This window comes from Lytechinus pictus, chromosome 12, assembly GCF_037042905.1.
Source record: "Lytechinus pictus isolate F3 Inbred chromosome 12, Lp3.0, whole genome shotgun sequence".
NCBI lineage: Eukaryota > Metazoa > Echinodermata > Echinoidea > Temnopleuroida > Toxopneustidae > Lytechinus > Lytechinus pictus.
The window spans coordinates 797,587-819,694 of NC_087256.1; the positions used below are offsets into that span (position 1 = coordinate 797,587).

The 22,108-nt window shown below is 36.0% G+C and overlaps 1 protein-coding gene across 1 annotated transcript in view; it reads left to right on the forward strand.

Moving 5' to 3' along the window:
- LOC129273143 (glycerol-3-phosphate acyltransferase 1, mitochondrial-like) overlaps positions 1 to 22,103 on the forward strand; it is a 38,569-nt gene extending 16,466 nt beyond the window's left edge. The window contains exons 7-21 of the mRNA XM_064107568.1: positions 1,273 to 1,369; positions 2,587 to 2,723; positions 3,689 to 3,785; positions 4,575 to 4,623; positions 5,152 to 5,232; positions 5,518 to 5,600; positions 7,265 to 7,378; positions 8,007 to 8,181; positions 8,669 to 8,739; positions 8,881 to 9,193; positions 12,149 to 12,294; positions 13,073 to 13,147; positions 13,718 to 13,825; positions 14,553 to 14,745; positions 15,919 to 22,103. Of these exons, the coding sequence (XP_063963638.1) occupies positions 1,273 to 1,369; positions 2,587 to 2,723; positions 3,689 to 3,785; positions 4,575 to 4,623; positions 5,152 to 5,232; positions 5,518 to 5,600; positions 7,265 to 7,378; positions 8,007 to 8,181; positions 8,669 to 8,739; positions 8,881 to 9,193; positions 12,149 to 12,294; positions 13,073 to 13,147; positions 13,718 to 13,825; positions 14,553 to 14,745; positions 15,919 to 16,094 (1,915 nt within the window). The 3' untranslated portion in view covers positions 16,095 to 22,103. The remainder of the gene's footprint in view (positions 1 to 1,272; positions 1,370 to 2,586; positions 2,724 to 3,688; positions 3,786 to 4,574; positions 4,624 to 5,151; positions 5,233 to 5,517; positions 5,601 to 7,264; positions 7,379 to 8,006; positions 8,182 to 8,668; positions 8,740 to 8,880; positions 9,194 to 12,148; positions 12,295 to 13,072; positions 13,148 to 13,717; positions 13,826 to 14,552; positions 14,746 to 15,918) is intronic.
- The last annotated feature ends 5 nt before the right edge of the window (positions 22,104 to 22,108 follow it).

The following is a 22,108-nucleotide window of genomic DNA, read 5'->3' on the forward strand; positions in this document are numbered from 1 at the left end:
CAAAACTCACAAAAATACTTATTTATTTGTTGATTGATTTTGATTATTTTTGTTCCATCTGAGAGCTACATGAGGTTCACCAAGGTTCTACACAGAGTTTAGAAATTTTGACTAGAAAATTATTTATGCTGAATTCATATGAAATTTATTCATAGATCACAAAAAATGTCATTTCTTCATCAATTTCAATTCTATACCCTCAATTTATGTCACCAATGTAATTCACTACAGTGTCAACTGGGCTGAAATGAAAATTGTGTTAAATTTCGTTGCGAGATGCCGGATGAGCTCCACATCATTGATGTGCTAGTATTTAATTGCAGAAATTTCAAAATTTGCTTTATATAAAAGATAGTCAATGAGAATGCGCAAGGAAAGAATTTGTGATATAAATGAAGTGGATTGGATTGCCATGCCATGCCACATAAAATTTGACTGTAGAGGATGCCAAGATTTAAAATAAGAGACAAATCTAAAGTATATTTTAGTAGATTGAATTTTAGAGGGGGTCAAAGACTATGTTTGATGATCTGAGACCTATTATTCTATCTGATTACATGTCAATGAATCACATAAACATTACATTTGACAAAATTCTGAAAAGTATTTCATACATGTATAGGAGTTACTAGCATAAAACAAATAAATTATAAACATTTTGAAACCTATTGGTTTTCCATATGTAGACATTTCAAGAAACTTCAGGGCTTAGATATACCATGACAGTTGGGTACTATAGAAGAAAATCTCTTTTGTACACACAGCCCCAGGGAAGCGCTTATGGTGACAAGTTTACATTGTAATCCATTGTTTAGTGGATTGAAGCATTGTTTTCAGAAGCTTGTTTATTTACGTAGTGACCAATCATTGACTCCTTGTAGTTTCATTGGGGCAATCTAAGATCTAAATCTTACATAGGATTTAATCACCTTTTTAATACTTCCATGAATATAACATGCAACTTTCAAGATTTTTTTTCCCCCTTCTATAGAGAGGTTTTTTATTTTTTTATTGTAAGATTACTGATCAGATTCCGCTTTTTAATTCAGCGTTCATACTTTAGCATTTCAGATATTGATGCAAATTTATCAGGCTAATTAGCCCCATTGTCAATATTGATAAGGTTGAATTGTGTGTTCTGCAAATAAAAGGTTTCTCTCTCTCTCTTTCTCCCCTTCTCCCTCTTTATTTCTATGTCTCTCATGCTCTCTGTACCTTTGTCTCTCTCTCTCACTCTCTCTGCCTCTCTTCCTCTCTCTCTCCATCATACAGGCTGACAGGATGGTTACTACTCAAGATCTTAGGTCTATTCTTGATCGGTGTCCAGGTTCATGAGGGTCAATTAAACATGGTCAGACAAGCAGCAGAGGTGAGATAGGAGAAAAGAAAGAAAAAATACCAGTGACCCTGTATCATCAAGCTTAGTGATTGATTTTAGGGCTGATATTTACAATTTATCATACACAATAATCAGTGCAATCAGTTGTATAAGCAACATATGATCATTAGCTATGTTTGATGTAACAGGGCCCAGATATACAGCGCTAGCTCAAAACTTAAACTATCTAATGAGAACCTAGCCTTTGAACAAGACCATATTTGTATCAAATGTGGATTGGAGCTGTGATTTTCCTCATTTCTTTCTCTGTCATCTCCATCCTACTTGCATACTAGTAGGCCTATATAACATATTTTCAGTAAAAGCCCTGGTTTTAAATTGTGAGACACACCTACTCGACTTTATATCCTAGTAGATATCCTAATATATAAAAAAATTAAAATTAAAAAAATAAAAAAAAGAAAGAGAGAAAGAAGAAGAAAGCAAAAGACATAGAAAAGAACAAGAAGAAAGAAAGGAAAAAGAAATAAATATTTGAATTTTACTTTATTCAATTACTTTTTTCCAAAGAAAACAAACGTTAATATAATATTTATGATGGCGAAAATAGTCAAATTGACTGGTTGCCAAATAAAAAAAAGAACCCCCCCCCCTTCCTTCCGACTGGAAAAGAGACGATTCACCAAAGACTTGGTGAATGCAAGATTTGCGAGCTCAGTCACAGGGCCTTTAGGAATCTGGCTAGGATTTCTTGTGTTAACTATCGTTTCTGACTCGTGATCGCTACCTCTCATATAGTGGCCAATCAGTGAGCGTATCGTTTGCATCAATGAACCCTGTATGACCCTGTACCACAGAAGCAAATGTTCAGGGTCCCATGAAGTCATTAACACCAACGGTGCAGATTGGCGCGTTGGCATGCTCATGAATGACTCATACATTCACGTCTCCTCCAGGCTCCAAAAGGTCTTGTGACTAAAGTCGCTTGATCTCGTGCTACTTTGAGTCACACCAATTCTCTTCGTCGGCCACCAGTCTCGTGTCAGCCACTTCTTGACGAGGAATATAGCCAAGTCAAGAGGCCTTGTCAAAAAGCTAATGAGAACCCTGCATCCATGTAAGATGTCGTATAATGATGTGTTTAAGATTGTTATGAGATCAATTATACAAAGAATAGGATGGTGGGGATTTTATCAGAGAATGTGTTGTGAAGTTTACTGTAATGGTATTTTGTTTGATTCTTTCAGAGCGGTGTTCCTGTCATCATTGTTCCTCTCCATAGAAGTCATCTAGACTATGTCCTTCTATCTTTCATCTTTCATCTCACCGGTATCAGACTTCCATTTGTAGCTGCTGGTGACAATCTAAACATACCATTCTTTGGGTAAGTTACATGCCACATATGAAGAAATTTCTGTCATGTCAGATTTTTTTTTTATTTGGATATTTCCAGAATTTTTGCTGAAGCGGTAGAGCTCCAGTTATGGACAAATATAATCTCTCCATGGGCTGATTTATCCCCTTTAAAGTCTTAGGTAGGGAGGAAAACATGAAAAATTATATATACCTGTGGAGATAAAGATGTAATCTACCATGATCCTTGACATGGTTGGGTTGATAATAAGTTTTTTTCTATCAAGTCGGTTGTGTTGTATCTCCATTCCAAACTCCTCAAGTTCAAGACATTAACCAAGGAATGTTAAGGGCATCAGCATGTGACTATCACATTTCTCTGTTAGCAGTCATGGGCCTACAGGGGGGGGCTTTTTCACCCCAAGAAAAAAAAAGAGAAAATGAAAGAAAAGGGAAGGGACAAGGGTGAAATATGATACCATTTTCTAAATATTATGTCAAAATCTATCACAAACTTGGATTTATGTATTAAATGAAAATGTCAAAATGTTTGCTCGCTCGCAACATCTTATTAATTTTACGCGATACGCCATATTGAGCCCCCTCAAAATATTTGGCTCATTACACCACTGTTAGTGGGATCTCTTTTGCTTACATTTCTTCAGATGTGATCTGATGTCTCTCATTGTTTTGAACAGCAAGACATGAATTGCAGACCATTTAAAAGTTTAGTGAATAGATATGCTACTATCGACTCTTGTGTTATGACTGTGAAGTCTTTGGAACAACATGATCAGTTATTAAGCAAAATGGAATTATCATTGAAGCAGACAAAACAAATAGGTTTATCAGCTATTATGGTGGGTTGGGAATATTTCTATTTGAGTGTCTTGAGTATTAATTTTGTCTTTTTGTTCACAATTCTGATCAATATTTTGAATTATGTTTTCACCAAAGAGCTGATATGATGGTGTGTTTGTTAACTTTATCTTCCAGGTGGTGTCTTAGAAGATTAGGAGCATTTTTCATCAAGAGAAAGCTAGACAAAGAGATAGGCAAGAAAGATTGGGTCTACAGATCTACACTACATACTGTAAGTTTACATGTCCATTAAAATATTATGGAATGGATAAAATGTAGGAATATACCTAACTTTTATTTTGTTTCTGTTATCTTGGTTGTAATGATCACCTGATATATACCAGTATGTTCTGCTCTAATGTGATCAGGGTCCTTTTTCATAAAACAATTTTGTGTAATATGGGCCAATATTCTTTTAATTTTGTTACCATGGTTAAATATCTATATGTCAAGAAAGTAAGAATAAAATTGTTGGAATTAAAATAATTTTGGGCTCTATAACAAAGGTTTGCAATGAATTGCAAATATGGAACAATTGTACTGATTGATTCCCGTTCAGTATTTTAAACAGAGTGCGCATGCAACAATGATCTTGATCGGTCATTAGTACTTTGCAATTGATTGCAAACCTTTGTGTTACGGAGCACAGATGATAGGACAGACCAACTTCCCTTACATCAAATGATTAAGAGGAAGAAAAGTTATGAAACAGGCTTACAAACTATGAAATTGATCATAAAAGAATTATCTTTATGTATGTGGGATTGCTAACCTCCCAAATAAGACTGAAACATATATGTCTTTGAATTCATGAAAGAATAAGTAAGTAAAATATTCATTTTCCTCATTAAGTAACAATTGCATGGTTTTAGTTGGATGCCAGCACTGTGCTGCTGTATGCTTTTGCCATCTTAAATCAACAGTTAGGGAAAACTTTCAGAGCTTTGTAGCTTTGATTATGAGAATTTGAAGGGGAAAAAAACACATTGCAATAATTTCATTTATGTGTGTTATATTTCAGTACATGGAAGAAATACTTCGGGATAACCAAAACATGGAGTTCTTCATTGGTAAGTTTCTCTCTGCAGTTACTATCAACTTTTATCTACAGTTAATAGTTAACTCTTACATACAGTTTAAAGTTAACTTTGTGACCACAGTTGATTTCTTTTAGCAGCTACCAATGAAAATTATCTATGTATTACAATTTCCGCTGACATGGTTGTATACATCAGAATGCATTAGGGAGTCTTTTGACTTCAGTTCTGCTATAACATAATATGGTTTTGAGATCCAATCAAATATGAGAAATAGATGGCTGTACATGTAATAGTTAAAACAGTTATTATTTTTGGCAAGGTAATTAGGTGGTTGGCAAGAAATAACTTCCTGTAATCTTGTTATGCCCTAAAACAAGCATATAAAACCTAGATTATATTGGGGCATTGTGTCTAACAGATATGAAGGTTGCGTATGAATCCATTATTCATAGCAATCTAACGTTTATTTGAATGAACCAGCAATGTTGAGGATCAGAAACATTGATTAGAAAATAAAAATTTATGCTGATACCAGTGTTTTGTATTTTTGTTTTCCAGAGGGAGGAAGATCAAGAAGTGGCAAAGCACTGGCACCAAAGGGTGGACTCCTTTCCTGTGTTGTAGATGCCTACAGGGATGGTGAGTATAGTATAAATACTCCCTCCACCATTATGTTGGAACTTCTGAAATGGGTTGTCTTGTTTTCTAGGCTTTATAGCATTAAATTGAATGCTCTCATATTACCATGGTTTGAGTGATTCATAAAGTGAAGTAAAACTGGACAAAAGTGGGGGTCTGACATATACAAATATTGATTATTTTATGGAATTCTTGTAAGATGTATTATAATTCATGAACAATGGTTAAGTTTAATACAGAAAGATTGCCTGTAATAATAGTGATATTGATTGTTTCTTGTTACAGATATCATCTCTGATGCCTACATTATTCCAGCCTCAATCAGTTATGAGAAAATACTTGATGGTAGCTTCAGCAATGAACAGATGGTAAGAAAAGGGTCCCATGTTACAATGACTTTTATTTAAAACATATGCACACATTGGTACCAACAATGCCTATAGCATTTCATTTTATTTTAATGTGAGATGAAAATGCACTTTTAATTAAATTCCTTACTTCAAGGCATAAGCACTGCAGCCAAGGTTCTTACTCCAGACATTGGTGTGTGAGACCACTCAGCCATGGCACATCCATGTTACGTAACGCTTAAAAATTATGACATATTGTTTGTCACCATGTACAAAGTGCATTGTGCATTACTATGCATCATATGTCACAATGCTGTTAATGAGATATGTCAATGGGCTACCTATTACAAGTTGCACTAACATCTGAGAAGAATTGAGTGAAAGGATTTTTCAGATGTTTTATCTGACAGTTATGATGGCACCAGAATGTGCTATGCATTTAATGAAAACCAATTAAAGTTTTATGATATGACAATTTGCCAGGTAACAAATGTTGAGGAAAGCTCTCTCAAGAATAGCATATTTCTGATCATGATAGTTCCATTGCCTTCAAATATTCAACATGGTGAAATTTACAAGCTGATTGACAGGTAACCTGATGTAATTAACAACATTGTTGATTTGGAATGTTGATAACAGGATGCATGATGTAACTTCTGAAGGTTTCCATGGCGAAGAAGAATAGTGTAGTAGGTTTCACGGTACACCATGTATCTTTCTTGGGCAAGTGTTGGTCCTGAAAAGGACCCAAACTTGACGTTTCGATGCAATGTATGCATAATATTCAGTACCTCCTTTGCCAGTCAGTAAACCCCTCAAAGTGGGATCTCTGTACAAATGTAGGTTTAATTCAACTCTTGTTGAAATTTGCCCCTGGGAGTGTAGAAATGCATACATTGCGTTAGGGCAAGCCATGATAATAATTATAATAAAAATAATATGTCCATTTATATAGCACTGTTACTATGTGCATATACTCAACTGCGCTTTGATACATGGAATCATATTATTACCCCGGCCATAGCTGAGCCGCCATATATTGGTGCTAAAGCGTCAAGGAAGAAATCCTACAGGTTATCCATTCACCACACTTGGGTCTAGTGCAGCACAATGTGGGGAAATTTCTTGCTGAGGGAAAACATGTCATGGCTGGGATTCAATCCCACGTCCCTCTGATTGAAAGACGAGAGTCGTAACAACTAGACCACGACGACCCAATCCAATGAATTGGACAATAACATATCTGTAAAGCACTTAGAGACATCATTCTGATGTATGATGGGCTATATAAAAACAGTTTATTTCAAATTGACTGAAGGTCATCATATTTTCATGCAAACTGCTTTTCATTTCTTAAGATGTGAAGTACAAATCCCCATCATTTTTTTTTACCTCAAAATATCTTTTTCATCAATTTAGCCCTGTGATTGCAGATTTTGAGCTGTTTGGTTAGTGATTTGTCGTTATTAAGTTTTAAAAGCTCCAGGGAAATTTAAAATTGTCTTCAGTGGACAGGTGATCTGAGCCTTCCACAGAGATGGGTACATGTCGTTACTGATATATATTTAACTTTATTGTAATGTTTCCTTATTATATTTAGTTGAAAAATGATTACCTGAAATCATATTTTAAGCTCTTCTATTTGATTCCAATGTGCCTTCTCTGTCTTTTTTGTTATTCAGGGGATGCCAAAGAAGAAAGAGTCATTTTTCAATGCTATTGCAGGAATTTGGAGGGTTTTATCAAGTGGATTTGGCAATGTCAGGGTGGATTTCGCTCAGCCTTTCTCATTAAAGGTAATTGTTACTATCATCTTCACCTTAATTCATGAATTCATTATATCTGTGCTAAGCTTCTTTTACTTTGGGTTATTAGGTATCAAAGTAGAAAGTTTGAATCATGCAAGTTTCTGAAGTTCAATACATTCTTTTATAATGTGTTTTACATGAGACTGCTAATGAACATAACCATACTCAAATGTAAGTTACATCCTTTTTTATATTATGTTCTGAATATCTTTTAGTTTTATAGGTCAATGGAAAAAATGTCAGTGTAACTGTATAACCAGTTTAGGACTGTGAGTTCTTTTTAGAACATTAATGTATTGAGTAAGTCATTCATTAGAATGTTTAAAGCCATTTTGTAGGCTCCTGCTAAAATTATCAACATTTTTTCATTGTATCCAGAAATGGTAAAGCGCTCTTATGGTTATAAATATGCTTTCATTTTGGAGAAAAGATTTGTTAATGATTCATAATTTACGGCATGATTTTATTATGATATCATGATTTTTGTTGCACAACTATGGATGGTTTGAGCTAAATTTCCAATGGAATTTGATTGAACTGCCGTGCATTGCAACCAAAAACAAGTTGCTAACCTGTCATATCTTGATTTGGTATATTGCTTTTGAATGTCTTGCAGGAATATCTGGGATCCCCACCCCTTCCTACTGCTCTCAACAGCGACCTTCCAACAATTGCACCTCGCAAACCTCGGCTGCAGAAGGCTGTTAGTGACCATTCTCTCTACGGCACTGATGTAGTGATTGAGGATCAAAGGCAGCTTATCAGAGGTCTGGGAGAGCACATTGTATATGGTAAGAAGTAGTAGTAGTAGTAGTAGCAGCAGCAGCAGCACAGCAGCGGCGGAGGTGGTGGCGGCGGTGGTAGATTTACTCTTGCCGCTTGTTGCAAGAAGAAGACCAGTAAAGCGCTAATTTACAAATAAATACCAGACTTGTGATTAATTCTTTGACCCAATTTTGACTTGCAACTTGTTTCAATTTTCTTGCAATGCCCCATTAATGCAGGTCAGGCACTAACCAGGTAGGGACCAGTGATTTACTTAAAGGAGTATTTAACTCTTCACTATTGATGTTCCTTACCTTGTTACATTATTTCTACCGTAGCAATAAGCAAGGAATCAATTTGCGTATGGAGAATAGTAACTAACATCTGAAAAAATATATATACCAAGTTGTGATTTGAGCCTGCAACTTGAGAGTTGAGAGTCTGAGATTTACGTCTTTCAATGGTTAATATGTGAATCATTGTAGTAATTTTTGTATTTTGTTCTTTATACAGATTCTGTGAAAGTGAATACAGCAATGAGCACCAACTTAGTGGCCTTCCTTCTATTAACTAAATTCAGACAGGTAATTATAGATCATTCCCATTTTGCAAACATTGCTTTCACCTCATATTTTGGTGTTTCGATATCTTTTGCACTATGTCTAATTAAAGTTTATATGGATATTAAATATGGCATAACTCTCTTTGTTTTCCATTTTTATCAGGGTGTGGAGATGTCACAACTGGTCATGGCGGTCGACAACCTGAGGCGCGATGTCTTGCTGCGAGGTAGGGACGTTGGCTTCTCTGGAGTGACCGCTGACGTGGTCAAGCACACCTTCAACCTTCTTGGTCCGGACCTCGTCGCGAGGCATCGGACCAGGAGACATCCTGACATCGTCCCGGCAACAGACGGGAATCGAAAGACAGAGGAGATCAGGGAGATGGTGGTTCCTAACACAGGGTTACCTCATGTCTTTGAGCTGTCTTACTATGCATCTAGTTTAGTGTCTGTCTTTCTTATGGAGTCCATCGTTGGTGAGTCAGTATGCTGTGATTCATTTATAATAATAATAATAATACATGAGATTTATATAGCGCCATTATCCACTTTGTTGAAATGCTCAAGGCGCTTGAAAAAGAGGAGCTAGAATTATAATTTAATGTAAGAAACAAGTGAACTAGAACAAGAAAAATACAAGTTGAAATAGATAAATGAATGCCTGTCTTCAGAATGCAGTGTTAAACAAGTAGGTTTTTAAGTTAGTTTTAAAAGATGAAGTAGTATTGGAATTCCTCAAGACCAAAGGAAGGGAATTCCATAGCGTGGGTGCTGCGTGAGCAAAAGCACGATCCCCCCAGGATTTCTTGGAAGAAGGTATCTGAAGAAGGACAGAGTTGGAAGAGCTTAAGGTACGTATTGGTTGGTACTGGTGCAATAAGGATATGTTGTATTGGGGGGCAGTTCCGTAAATAATGTGGTGGACCAAGAGAAGGATTTTGAAAACAATGCGTTCCTTGACCGGTAGCCAATGAAGCTTCTGAAGGATAGGTGTAATATGAGAGTGTTTCTTTGTCCCAGAAATAATGCGTGCAGCCGCATTTTGTAGTTTTTGTAGCTGTGATATTGGAGTATTTGGTAGGTTGTAGAGTAGGCTGTTGCCAAAGTCAAGGCGGGAAGAAATTAACGAATGGACAATCTTTTCTGTTGAAGAACGAGTTAAATATTTACGGATAAAACCGATATTACGTAATTGGTAGCGAACCGATCTACAGATGTTGGTGATTTGCTTTGACATGGTCATTTGTGAATCAAGCATAACACCAAGATCGCGGCAAGAATCAGACAAAGGAACTGTATAACCCGAAATGGAAATGGAGACGATATTCAATTTTTCAGCTGCGCTTTTGAACCAAAAAGGAGGAACTAGCATTTACTGTGATTTAGGGACAGTGAATGCGACTTCAACCAAGAGACAATATCAGCGACACATTGTTCCAAATGATGCAAGGTTTGAATAGCTTGGGTTTGGATTGGTGGAAAAGAGACTAGGATTTGTATATCATCTGCGTAGAGATGGTAACGAACTTGATAGCGTGAGAAAACATTCCGGAGACCGGTGAGGTAAATTGAAAATAATGTGGGCCCGCCCACAGAGCCTTGGGGTACTCCATAGACCATCGACCTAGAGGAGGAAGTAAAGCCATTCAGGTATACAGAATGGGAATGGCTAGAAAGGTATGATCTAAACCAATCAAGTGCTTTGGCTTGGACACCCAAACTTTCCAGTGTATTCAGAAGAATCTGATGGTCAATGGTATCGAAGGCTGAGGACAGATCGAGGAGGACCATGGCCGTGACACGACCGGAATCCATATCTTGAAGAATGGAGTTTGACACGTTAACGAGCAAAGTCTCGATGCTGTGATGGGGGCGATAGGCAGATTGTAGAGGGTCAAGTAAATTGTTTTCAAGCAAATAGTCGGAAAGTCTAGAGAAAACAACTCTCTCGAGAACTTTGAATAAAAATGGCAGATTACACACAGGTCGGTAATTTTTCAGAGATTCATGGTCTAAAGACGGCTTTTTGAGCAACGGTCGAACGAGTGCAGTTTTCAAAACTGAGGGTACTGTGGCTTGGTCTATGCTGAGATTAATGATTTGAGATATGATTGGGGCAACGGTCGATGCGCATTCTTTTAAAAGAGTTGTAGGAATGGGATCTGAGGGACAGGATTTTGGAGGCAATTTACGTAAAAGTGAAAGGACTTCATCAGCGGAGGTGTGCTGGATTGTTGACAAAGTGGAAGAGGTGACAGGTTCTGGTGGTAAGACAATTGGGTGGAGACATTCTCTAATATTTTTAACCTTATCATGGAAAAAATTACTAAAAGATTCTACTAATAAATTGCCGTCGTAGTGCGTGGGTAGAAGAGATGCTTGCTTCCGGTTGAGGAGTCGGTTGGCGACATTATAGAGCTTCTTGTTGTTCTTTATGTATTTGGATAAGGCAGTAATGCTGGGTCATTCATGCAAGAATCCTGTAAGCGGCTCCTCATTGCTAATTATCACATTTGATCATAGTCAAAACAAGGAGGAATGCTGGAAAGCTGCTGGGAAAAGACACATCATCCCTCAATAACATGATTACTGCTTAAAGACACCACACAGACTTTTGGTAAAGTGTCTGACTGAGCATCACTTGAAGGAATTATGGTTTTAAATAGTGCATTTTTGTTGGCTTAGGTCAAACTAAATCATACATAAACTTTCATATTTAGGAATGCTTTAATCTATACCTGGACAGAAATTATATTTGTATGTTATGAAAAGTGACAACGTGAGCATATTACAATGATGTCAAGATTTTATTCAAACAAAACATAATCGTGTTAACTATTATCTCTGAACATTTTCATATAAGGAAACCATCATACTGAACAAGATAGGGCCTTAAAAAAAAACTCTGTTTTTCCAACCAATATTTAAATGTATGATTAAAAGTTGAAGAACCATGAATTTTCTATGTCATATTTTTCTGCATCTTTAAGCTTCAATATTGCAAGAAAAGAATCATTTGATGGCAGAACTTTTTGTTTTTCATTAGTTTTCACAACCCTGCATTGCTTTTGTTTAGAGAGAGAGAGAGAGACTGAGCCATTTTGGTTAACCTTGGTTTACCAAATTAATTAATTGCTGTAGGAGCCTTGTGGTCTACTTGTTTAGCTTATGTGAATTACCAAATCCATGATAGTTCATTTCGAGTAAAACAAGAAGAAGGCAAATGATTTTGGTGTATGTCCAATAAGGATTTTGGTCAGTTTTTCATTCATTTAGGGCACTTCAAGGCGAAATTCTATGATATTAATTACACACAAGATGGCCTCATTTAAAACCAACAATATCTTATGTTTAACTCAACTTTGCAAAGAGATGGACTTGGATCATACTTATATTCATATACTCATTTGTTAATATTTTTACTCTCACAGCGTCGTCTCTGATAGCCCTGTGCAATGAAGACATGCATGTGATTGATAGCTCCAAAGAGAATAAGATTGTCCTCCCTCGTTCCAGATTATTGAAAAAGGCGGAGGAACTCTGTGACATGCTTCAGTTTGAATTCACCTTTGTACCGGTAAGTCTGGTAGTATGATCTGACAGATGACCTTTGGTTCATTTTAATGGGGTGGTTTGGGAAAATCATTTGATAGCAAATCGATTGGTAATTTTTCTTTGTTATTATATACTCAATTAGTTACGGTGCTACATGTAGGCTGGTTGTTTTATTATCATTAGTGTTTGTAAGACTGCAAATTACTTGAAAATGATCACTGGCATGACACAAAAAACTTTTTGGTTAACCATAAATCTTACATTGTATTCATACTGGGGACAGGTGGGATACTCATGCCCGGATGGAACAAATACTGATCTCTAAGATTGAGATATTGTCAATGTGATGTTTTTTAATTTGGGCTGAATGAAATATTCAAATCTGAATGATCAGCATAACAGTTACAGGAAACCAGATTGTATGAAGGTGATTGCCTAGACATGACCCTCAAGGCACCCTGTGTAGAATGTCAGTATTATTGTCAATAAATGTTTGTATACTTGTCATATCACTATGTGATACTCCTTGTGTAACCTTCACATGTACCCTGTTTGGAAAATAAATGTAGATGTGAATGCTCGTAGTAGTAGACTCTGAAAGTCGATCCTTCATAAGTCGAATAGTCACCTAACTCAACCAGATTATGCAAAACATATATTAATAACATTTTATGAGTTAAATTTTGCCTAATTCAAGCATATTTCTGTCGTCCTAAGAAATTAGACTTGGGCAGAGTTACCTGTAACTAAAACTAAGCTACATTACTTTTCTGTTTGTTTCACTGTTTCTCTGTTTTTAGCCTTGTGGAAATATTGGACATGCAATCTCAGAAGCAATTGATAAACTTGTTCTCCATGAGGTAGTCAAACTACAGGTAAGTACCCTTTTAATAGTTTTGCCTGTTAATGTAAGTACTAGTATCCCTGTCTTTACTGTATTTTCCATGTCATTGATATGCCAGTTTAACTAAAGTCGTGATGCTCAGGTTTTCAGTTCCAAAGTTAAGCATCATTTTGTAAGTGAATATTAGACCCCAAATTGCTCAAAAATCTGATTTAATTTAAGAAAAATAAATGTGATTTCTGTTTTAGCCAATATCAAGTTTGTAATTATTTCCACATTTATCAATTGGAATTGATTTATTTCAGGCTGGTTATGAGAAGAAAGTTCCACCATTGGTCACAAGGAAAATGCTTATTGAATTACTAAGATAAAATAAAATCATGTTCAATTAGGTGACTTAGTCATTAGTGCTAAGTAAGTATAAGTTATGAATTTGAATGGTTTAGAATTTTCCCCCATGCACTGATTCTTATGTCATCAGCTGACATGTGTCCAATTGTGAATTTGATCAAAGAAGTGTTTCATAACCATGAGGAATAATACATACCCTTGATAAATAAAACAATAATATTAATTTCAACTTACTATCATACACATACAGCAAGGTCCAGACCCCCAGAAATGGGCCAGACACATTGGTATATCAGCTTCATGGGACAGTGAAGGCAGTGATGAAGAAAATATGCCATTTGTTGACCTAAAGATTGAGGTAAGAATGTGGGCAACATAACTTTGAAATCCAGCATTGTTTGATAAACAGTTATTTAAAGAAAAAAAAACAGAATTACCACATGTCATGCAGAGAGCAGAAGATTGCTTGCTCATATTTATGTTCCTTCTCGTTATTCATGTTTTGAACATCAATATAATTGTCTGGTATATAATGTCATTGGACAAAAGAGAAAACACTGAAGAACTGATAACCTGGTTTGATAGATAACCATGGTTTAGTTAAACCTGTGTTAACGTGGTCCACAATTTTGTTGAGGGTCAGTTGTCGATTCATTTACAAATTGATATTATTCATATCCTGTTGCAAAAAGTTGTCAAAAAATTTATTAATTTGTGAATCTGGAAAAGGAAAATGTAAAATGTAAAATATTATGAATTCTAATGAATTCATTGATTGATACATAGTAATTGCTAGGGTTAAACCTAGATTTAATCGTCAGAGTACCATCCTATGAGTATAACTTATATGCCAAATTATGTGTTTTGAAACTTCACGCTCAATGTTGTCCTCATTTATTTGTAAAGGTTATTCAAGATGTAAGTAAAATTAAAAGTATGAGTGCTGTCAGAATATATTTGAAAGCATGGAGGAGCTTCATCACTGATTAAACAAATATTGGGGTATTGTTTGCCTTGCACTTCCTCCTCAATGAACCACTGCTCTTATTCATTATTGAAACATTTTACAAATACATTATGTTTAGATGAACACCAACCAAGAATCCCTGTTGAGACTCTACTTCCTTCAGAGTATCCTAGCTCCACTCATTGAGGGATATTGGTTATCGGCCTGTAACCTCATCCGTCTGCTAGAGATAGATGTCCCTGAGGTAGACTTCTCCAAGGTTGTCAATGAATACTCCAAAGACAGGGTTGCCAAGGGTCTTGCTATTTATGGTAAGTCTTATGAGTGTTATTCTCAGAAGTTCATCTGGCTTAAGTCCAGACTTCACAAGATTTTAAGTCCACACTTCTAGGGAGTGTTAGGTTTATCATTAATGTACAACAAAATGTGTTTTTAAATTTGTTATCTTTGCTATGCACCAGCCAACCACTGGTGAGGCATTATGTGCCCTGTAATACAAAGGTTAGCAATAAATCGCTAAATGAAACAGCCTATCAAGATCATTATTGCATGCACATTTTGCTCAGTAGACTGACTAGGAACCAATCAGAATTGTTCTTACAAATTAGCTATTAATCACTAACCTTTGTGTTTCGGGGCCCAGGTTGTCCATCCATCTTTCTGCCTCATATTATTTCTTGTTCTAACTAAATTACTATTTGATGAATCAGCTTCACAATTTGGTCATGTGTGCATATATAGACAAAATTTCAGAGGTCTAAGAGGTTGTTGTGTATCTATGAATACCATTCAAGGAAAACTAACTTGTAGTCTTAGAGGCTGTTCACACCGCAAGGGGGGACCGTGGGCGGACCGTGGATCGCGCTATCGTAGCGCGATCCACGGTCCGCCCATTGGCATTCGCCGGATTCACACCGCAGTGAGATAGCGCGGTCTATCGTAGCACCCCCTTTTTTGAGAGGTCCTGTTGCCATGACGCGTGACATCATGAGGTCAGAGCGGTCAAAGATTTTGCGCGCTATTACGAACCCGTACTAGTTAGTTGAGAGCTCGATATCGCTGTGCCTATTATGCTAGCCGGCCTACGTTTATTTCATGGCGTTGTATACATTGTGCATGTATTTCTAATAGAATGAGTATAAAATTCCCCGCGTGTAGAACGATGACTTCCGGCGTGCTATCGTAGCTCAGGTTCACACCGGCAGAGATAGCGCGATCTAGCGCGCGCTAGACCGCGCTATCTCTCGTGGACCACCCCCAAGAGGTGCTCCAGTGGCACGCCGTGGCTCGCTGTTAGGCGGACCGAAACGACGTTGTACCTTCCACACCGCAGAGATAGCGCGATCTAGCGCGCGCTAGATCGCGCTATCTCTGCCTGTCTGAACAGGCTCTTATATCTAGACATGTGGTCCATCTATGCAGGTTTGTACTCTTTTGGTATGGTTTCTATGCAGACACACTTCCATCTTTTTTTATTTCTGTAGCTGAGTGCTGTGCCATGGACACCCTGCGGAACTCTTGGCGTCTGTTCAACCACTGGAAGGTGATTGACTGTTACTTGGACTCTGACAAGAAGAGGATGGTCCATCTCAATGAACCATACAAGAGTGAAGAGAAACTTGGAGTGTTCATTGACAGGATAGAAGCCTTCAGGAATTAGACAGTGTTATGCTATAGATCTTGGACCTTGGGAAGTGAGTCTTTAGGAGGATGTTCCTTTTGAGGATCAAGGTCTTTGGAAGTAAGCTAACTTCTTGAAGATTCATCAAAAGATCTTTAAGAGATTGAATTGAAAAAATACCTTGAGATTCTTCAGCATTGCAAGTTTAACCAACTTGAATTTTGTGTTTGGTTGGAAGGAAAATGCCTTTAAGAGTTGGCTGGCTCCATCTTGAAAATCTGGAAGTATGGCCCCTCATACCTGAACCCTAGCTTTTGGAAGTGAATCAATGTCCACTAGACTCTGAAGATTTTCATCAGGTTTGCTTAAAGTCATTGGGATTTTTCAAGATCAAAGAATCTAAGCAAGAATTTGTTGAACACTCCAGAACATGTGTGTGTTTATTTGGTAGAGAGGTCCTAGGTAGCTCCTTACTTGTGGTTGGAAATGAACAGTCATATGAAATGATGCATGCAAGTTCATGAAATCTATTTGAAGTCAATGAATTGTTAGTGTGTGGATGTATGAGTGTTTGTGTAGGTAAGGGTGTGTGGTTTGGTGTGGGTGTGTTGATATGAAGGGGGTTGGGGAATTAAATGGATCATTTCAGAAGCTCAAAGGAGTCTTTATTCAGTAGCAGAGTAGACTCATTCTGGTATGTAGCAAGTCTAACATAACTGGCCTTACAAGCTTAACAACAAAAAACATGGATATTTCTTTGTTTATCATTTAAGAATAAATCCTTGATGCAATTTATGAGCACACTTTGTCTTGTAAAATAGTATATTTGACAGAGTCTTTGTACGTAGGCATCATAAACTGGCTGTGATGTGAACCATCCAATCCCTTAAGGTTGCACGCTTCTTGGCAATGCTGATTCTATGATCATCATATCGTATGTGATAAAAGTGTAGAATATATAAATTTAACGATGAACGCATGGCTGTATTCTTTGTTGAGTGAGGATTTTAAAAATATGTGGATAGATATACTGGTATGGCACTTTTCATATATTAATTTACTTCAGTGAGTTAAAAGAGAAAGAGAAATTGAGCAAGAGTGAGAGAGAATTTAAATGAAATTATATTTTAAAACGAGTGAAGTTGGAGAGTGTTTGGGAAAAAAAAAAGATTGCTTGAAAGGATTACATTATTCACAATTTCATATTTTAACAGAATGCCAGTATTGAATACTACAGAGTTTGAAATGTGTTGAAAATCTGTGTAAATTATTCTTATTTCTATTGAAATATGACACATCATTCATTTAAAAGCAGAATTTGAAAAAGTTCACAAAGTATATGTGAAACTATAGATTTACTGGATTAATCTAGAAAATTAGGAACATGTTTCCTGCATTTAAATTGCTTACCATTCATGATTTGATTTGCTCAGTGCTTTTGTCCTGAAAGAAGTGGGTTTGTGAAATAATGTTTATTTCTGTATTGTGTCCATTATTTGATACCCAGCTACTTGAATGATGATCATGAAAGTTCATCTGTGTTGGTAAAAGATAACGATTTTGTTGATTTTGTCACTAAGGTCAAATCGGGTCACATCGCTGACGAAGGTTGCAGTTAGCAGCCGAAAATTTCGAGGTAACTCTTCGTTATTTTCTGTTTTTTGTGTTGTGAACCAAAGTTCAACAAAATCGCTACTTGAATGATGTTGTATTAAATTTTTAGATGTCTGGTCAGTTTTTCAGGTTGAGTTTAAGTCGTGTACGTGTTAAGGACAGTTTTGTACTTGATAATTTGTGATCAGTGCATTCAGCGATTGGATGACACTAAGATTTACTTTTTGTGTTGGAATTAAATAAATAAAACCAATATACAGAAGGAAAAAAAGAAATTGGGAAAATTTGGGTATAAGTTTGAAATGTAAATAACTCTGATTAAAGTGGATATGCCTGTTTTGACTTTACTTATTAAACTAATGAATTTGAAATATTTTGTTGCTCAAAATAGTGTAATACACAAAGTTTGGAATTCACTTGTATTTGAGATAACACACCTCATTGATGCAATACTGTGTATAACACTTGAGTTTTCTACTTTTTCCCCTTTTTAACCTAATTGCATGTTTGTTAAAAGCACTGAAAATTTGTAAAAATATAGATGTAAAGTTGTTCGTTTACAATACATCACATTTGTTCAGTTTTTCCACTAAGAATTTGGTTAAGGTATTTAAAATAGCGTTTAATCTTTTAAGTGCTTGTTACACTCATGGACCTATTAAATGGACATTCAACGAATTCCCTCCTTTCGGCCAAAGACTGTCACCGCTAATCCTTTTATAAACAGAGCGCTGGCAGCTGACGCCCATCAAGCCGGTCGTAAAACACGCTGTCACTGATGGACAGCGGAAATTAATTGTATGCTGCTCCCACCCATTGTGATGTTGTTCGTTCACTTTATCAAAAGCAACACACAGCAGCGAACATTAGCGCTATGAAAATGATTGCAGAAACAAGAAAACAGGCGTGTATAAACATATTTTTTACGTACATCGCAAACAACCGCACACAAAATGCATTGACATCACCGTGCAGATCAGTATATCTACAGCAAAAAAGCAGTTCAAATTTGACGGAGAAATGTGCGGAAAAACATTAAAATGCATCTTTTTCGGACAATATTGATGTCGATAGTAGCGCTTACCTTCGGTCAGAAGTTGATTTTCATTTGGGCGTAATATTCCAGAGGATTGGCGAAATTTAATAGGATTTTTTTCTGATGATCAGACGACAATTGCACAGTATTGACAGCATGAAATAATGTATTGAAAACCGGAAATAAATTGCGCATTGCATTATAGGTAATGTAGGGACTTTCCCTGATTGCAGCAATCAAGCTTACATGACCGCATTTGGTCGAAAGAGGGCCAGAGATCGGGCGGTGACTGTCAATGTCCGAGAAGGGATTGAGTAAACAACCGCCCCGGGCGCTCGTAAAAAAAGCGCAAAGAGAAAGTTAACTGTGTGACAGCAATTTTGACAGCTGGAAACAGGTGGTGGCCATAAAATGCTGTTGTTGAATGTCCATTTGTAATAGGTCCATGTTACACTAGCTTACTAGTTCTAATAATTGATAAAACATTTTGCAAAATGAAGATGATTTTCAGCCGCATGTGTGCTGGAGAGAATTAACTTATTTTCCTTCTCCTAATTTACTTACCTCATAAATACAGAATGATTTGCTATTAGTTTATATTCAGCATGGAGTGGTGTGCACTACATGAATATGTGGAAGCAACCTTGCAGAAATCAGTAGTGTTAGGAGCCAAAATATTTTGAGGGGCCAGACATGACGGATGGGGCAAAAATTTCTTATAACCTGCAAGCGAGCGAAGCGTGTGAGCAAAAAGTGTTCCTTTTTTATACAAAAATTGTGTAGCCATGTACATTGGACTTACATGCAACCGTTGGGAAGTGGTCTTCATTGGATACCTGTTAATCATAGAATAGCCTTTAAAATGCTACTTCTAGTACTCAAGGCCATTAACCAGTAGTATACATTAGTGACGTGACTTGTTCATTTAAAAACTCATGATCCATTCATCATTATTGGTTTGGCTGGTTCAGCATTGCTCTAAGAAACATGCTGATGATATTTCTTTCATGATTGTAAAGCTGGAACAGGCTACCCACCTTCTTTAACCATAATAAGACTGCCCCCCCCCCTCGACATTTTTTGTGAAAAATCCGCCGCGCAAATTTTTTTGACCGCTTCACTCACTGACTTTTTACTTTCAAGTCTCGCATAACTTTTGAGACCAAAATTACGACCCCCGGGTTCGCGGTTTCAAAATTACGCAACATTTCGTAAGTGCATGCAGACCCAAAATTGCTCAAAATCGTGAATTTGTGTACAAAGCCAATGCAAATAGTATTTTTAACCAAAATTCATAAATGCATCATTATTTTTCCTTTCATTGATTAAATAATTTATTTCATCTTGTTTATGGTCAAAATAAAGTCCCCGACTATTTCCATTGAAAAAAACAAAGAAATACAGAAATTTTGTAGTTTTGTAGATTATGCCATGGGTAAGGCGTGTGCCAATTTTCGTCACGATCACACGATCAACGACGTCAAAATAGCCCAGTCTATTTAGGGTTAAGACTGGACCTGTTCCTTGAAGCCACATTGCATGTTTTAATTGCTCCACCGGTCTCTCTTAAAATGTTATTGTATCTATTGGAGCAAATTGTGAATTGCTTTGTAACTGCAAGGAAAGTCACCTTACCAAATCAATTGGGTTAGATTGTGTGTGAATAATATTCTGATTTTTTTGGGGGAAAAAAAAACTTCAGTGTAAACAGATTCCTGTTTATAGTCACTTCACAATTTTGTTTATTCAAAATGTCTAATTCTTACATTATTGAAAAAAAAACTGCAAGTATTTTTGGTTTGTTCTTGCCACAAAGATAGCCATCATCATGAAAATGGTGAGTTGTATACAATTTTTTTTTCAATCATTGAAGTGCCTGGACAGGTTTTGTGTAGTCACTACTGAAATGAACCAAAATTTTAAATGATTAGTAGAGAGTGTGTATTTAGAATGTGAATGTTTTCCTAACTCAGGTGGAGTATGTATTGTAGATGTTTTGCTTTTGATAGCAGGGTGAATGTATCACATGAATGGCATTGTGGTTATGTTTATTAGAGCATGGTGTCAATTTTGTTTTCTCTCTTTTGGGTCAGTATTTACCACATGATATGAAACAGATCTGAAATGAAAAAATAATTTGATGGAACTTTGCATTGTTCGTAATATGTTGCAATGTTTATAATACCATTATATGTTTGCTTTTTCTGTACTATGATTTTTTTTTAAATATTTAATGTTTACTTGTAAAATTTTCTATTGAACTGGATAATATTGTTTTGATATTTCGAGTCTACTTAAAGTAATACATGATATTCATAGTTTTTCAAACTAAACAAATGTTTTTAAATATATGCCAAGAGGATTATATAAACATTGAAATAAGATGTTATAGTATGTTTAATTGTCTTTCTAATCTTAACGGCAAAAAAAATCTTTTCTTGGACATCCCACAGAAAAGTTTGATATAAAATTGTCTTTGAGATTCGTAATCTATTAAAATCTACAGAAATTGGCTCTTGGTTTTTCAACTGATAAAGTACCTTTATGTCATTGTAAACTGTCTTTGTGTGCTGTACATGTAGGAAATTTTTTTGTCTTTCTGACATTTGTTAAAGAAAACGAAACAAATTATAGGAGAAAAAGGAGGTAATATACTCGATATTCAATTCTATTCAAAGGTAAGTGTTACTGCCTTAATAGGAATGTAAATAAAATATTCTATTGTTAAGGACAAAAGCCATTTGTTTGAAAGAAAAAAAAGTATAAATGGACAAGTTTGTATGAGTCTTGGTAACTTATTTGACTATGGAATGGCAATGTATAAATGGACAATTTTGTATGAGTCTTGGTAACTTACGTGACTATGGAATTGAAATGATGATATCTATTATGTACCAAGGGTGATATCTATTCCAGCAATCCCTGCATGTTATTATTACCCTTCATTCTAGTGCAGTAAGTGACTCGCAACTTGTTCATAAAGCAGGCACTCAAACTCTGAGTCATAGTAACATGAATTTAAGTAGCATTACATACCAGTAATGAAAAATGCATGGAGGATACATCCATTATTATATGGAAGTTTGATGAGTATTATGAAGCATTATCTAGGTATAACTGCGTAAGCAACATTTTCGAATTTTTTCCTTGTGATGAAATTATATGGGTTTTTTTTGTTCATTTTGGATTTGTTTCTGCTCCAGAACACTTCTATTTTTTTCTATGTTCATAAAGAGTTTCTACCTTGTATTCAAAAAATGTTGGGAAGTGTTCTGTTAATGAAGACGTTTTAGTGGTAATCTATTTTTATCTGATATCATCTTTAAAGAGAAGTGAAAACAGAACACAGAAATGTGGAATAAAGTAAATTTTGATCTGAAATTCTGGTAAAAACTAAATGTTG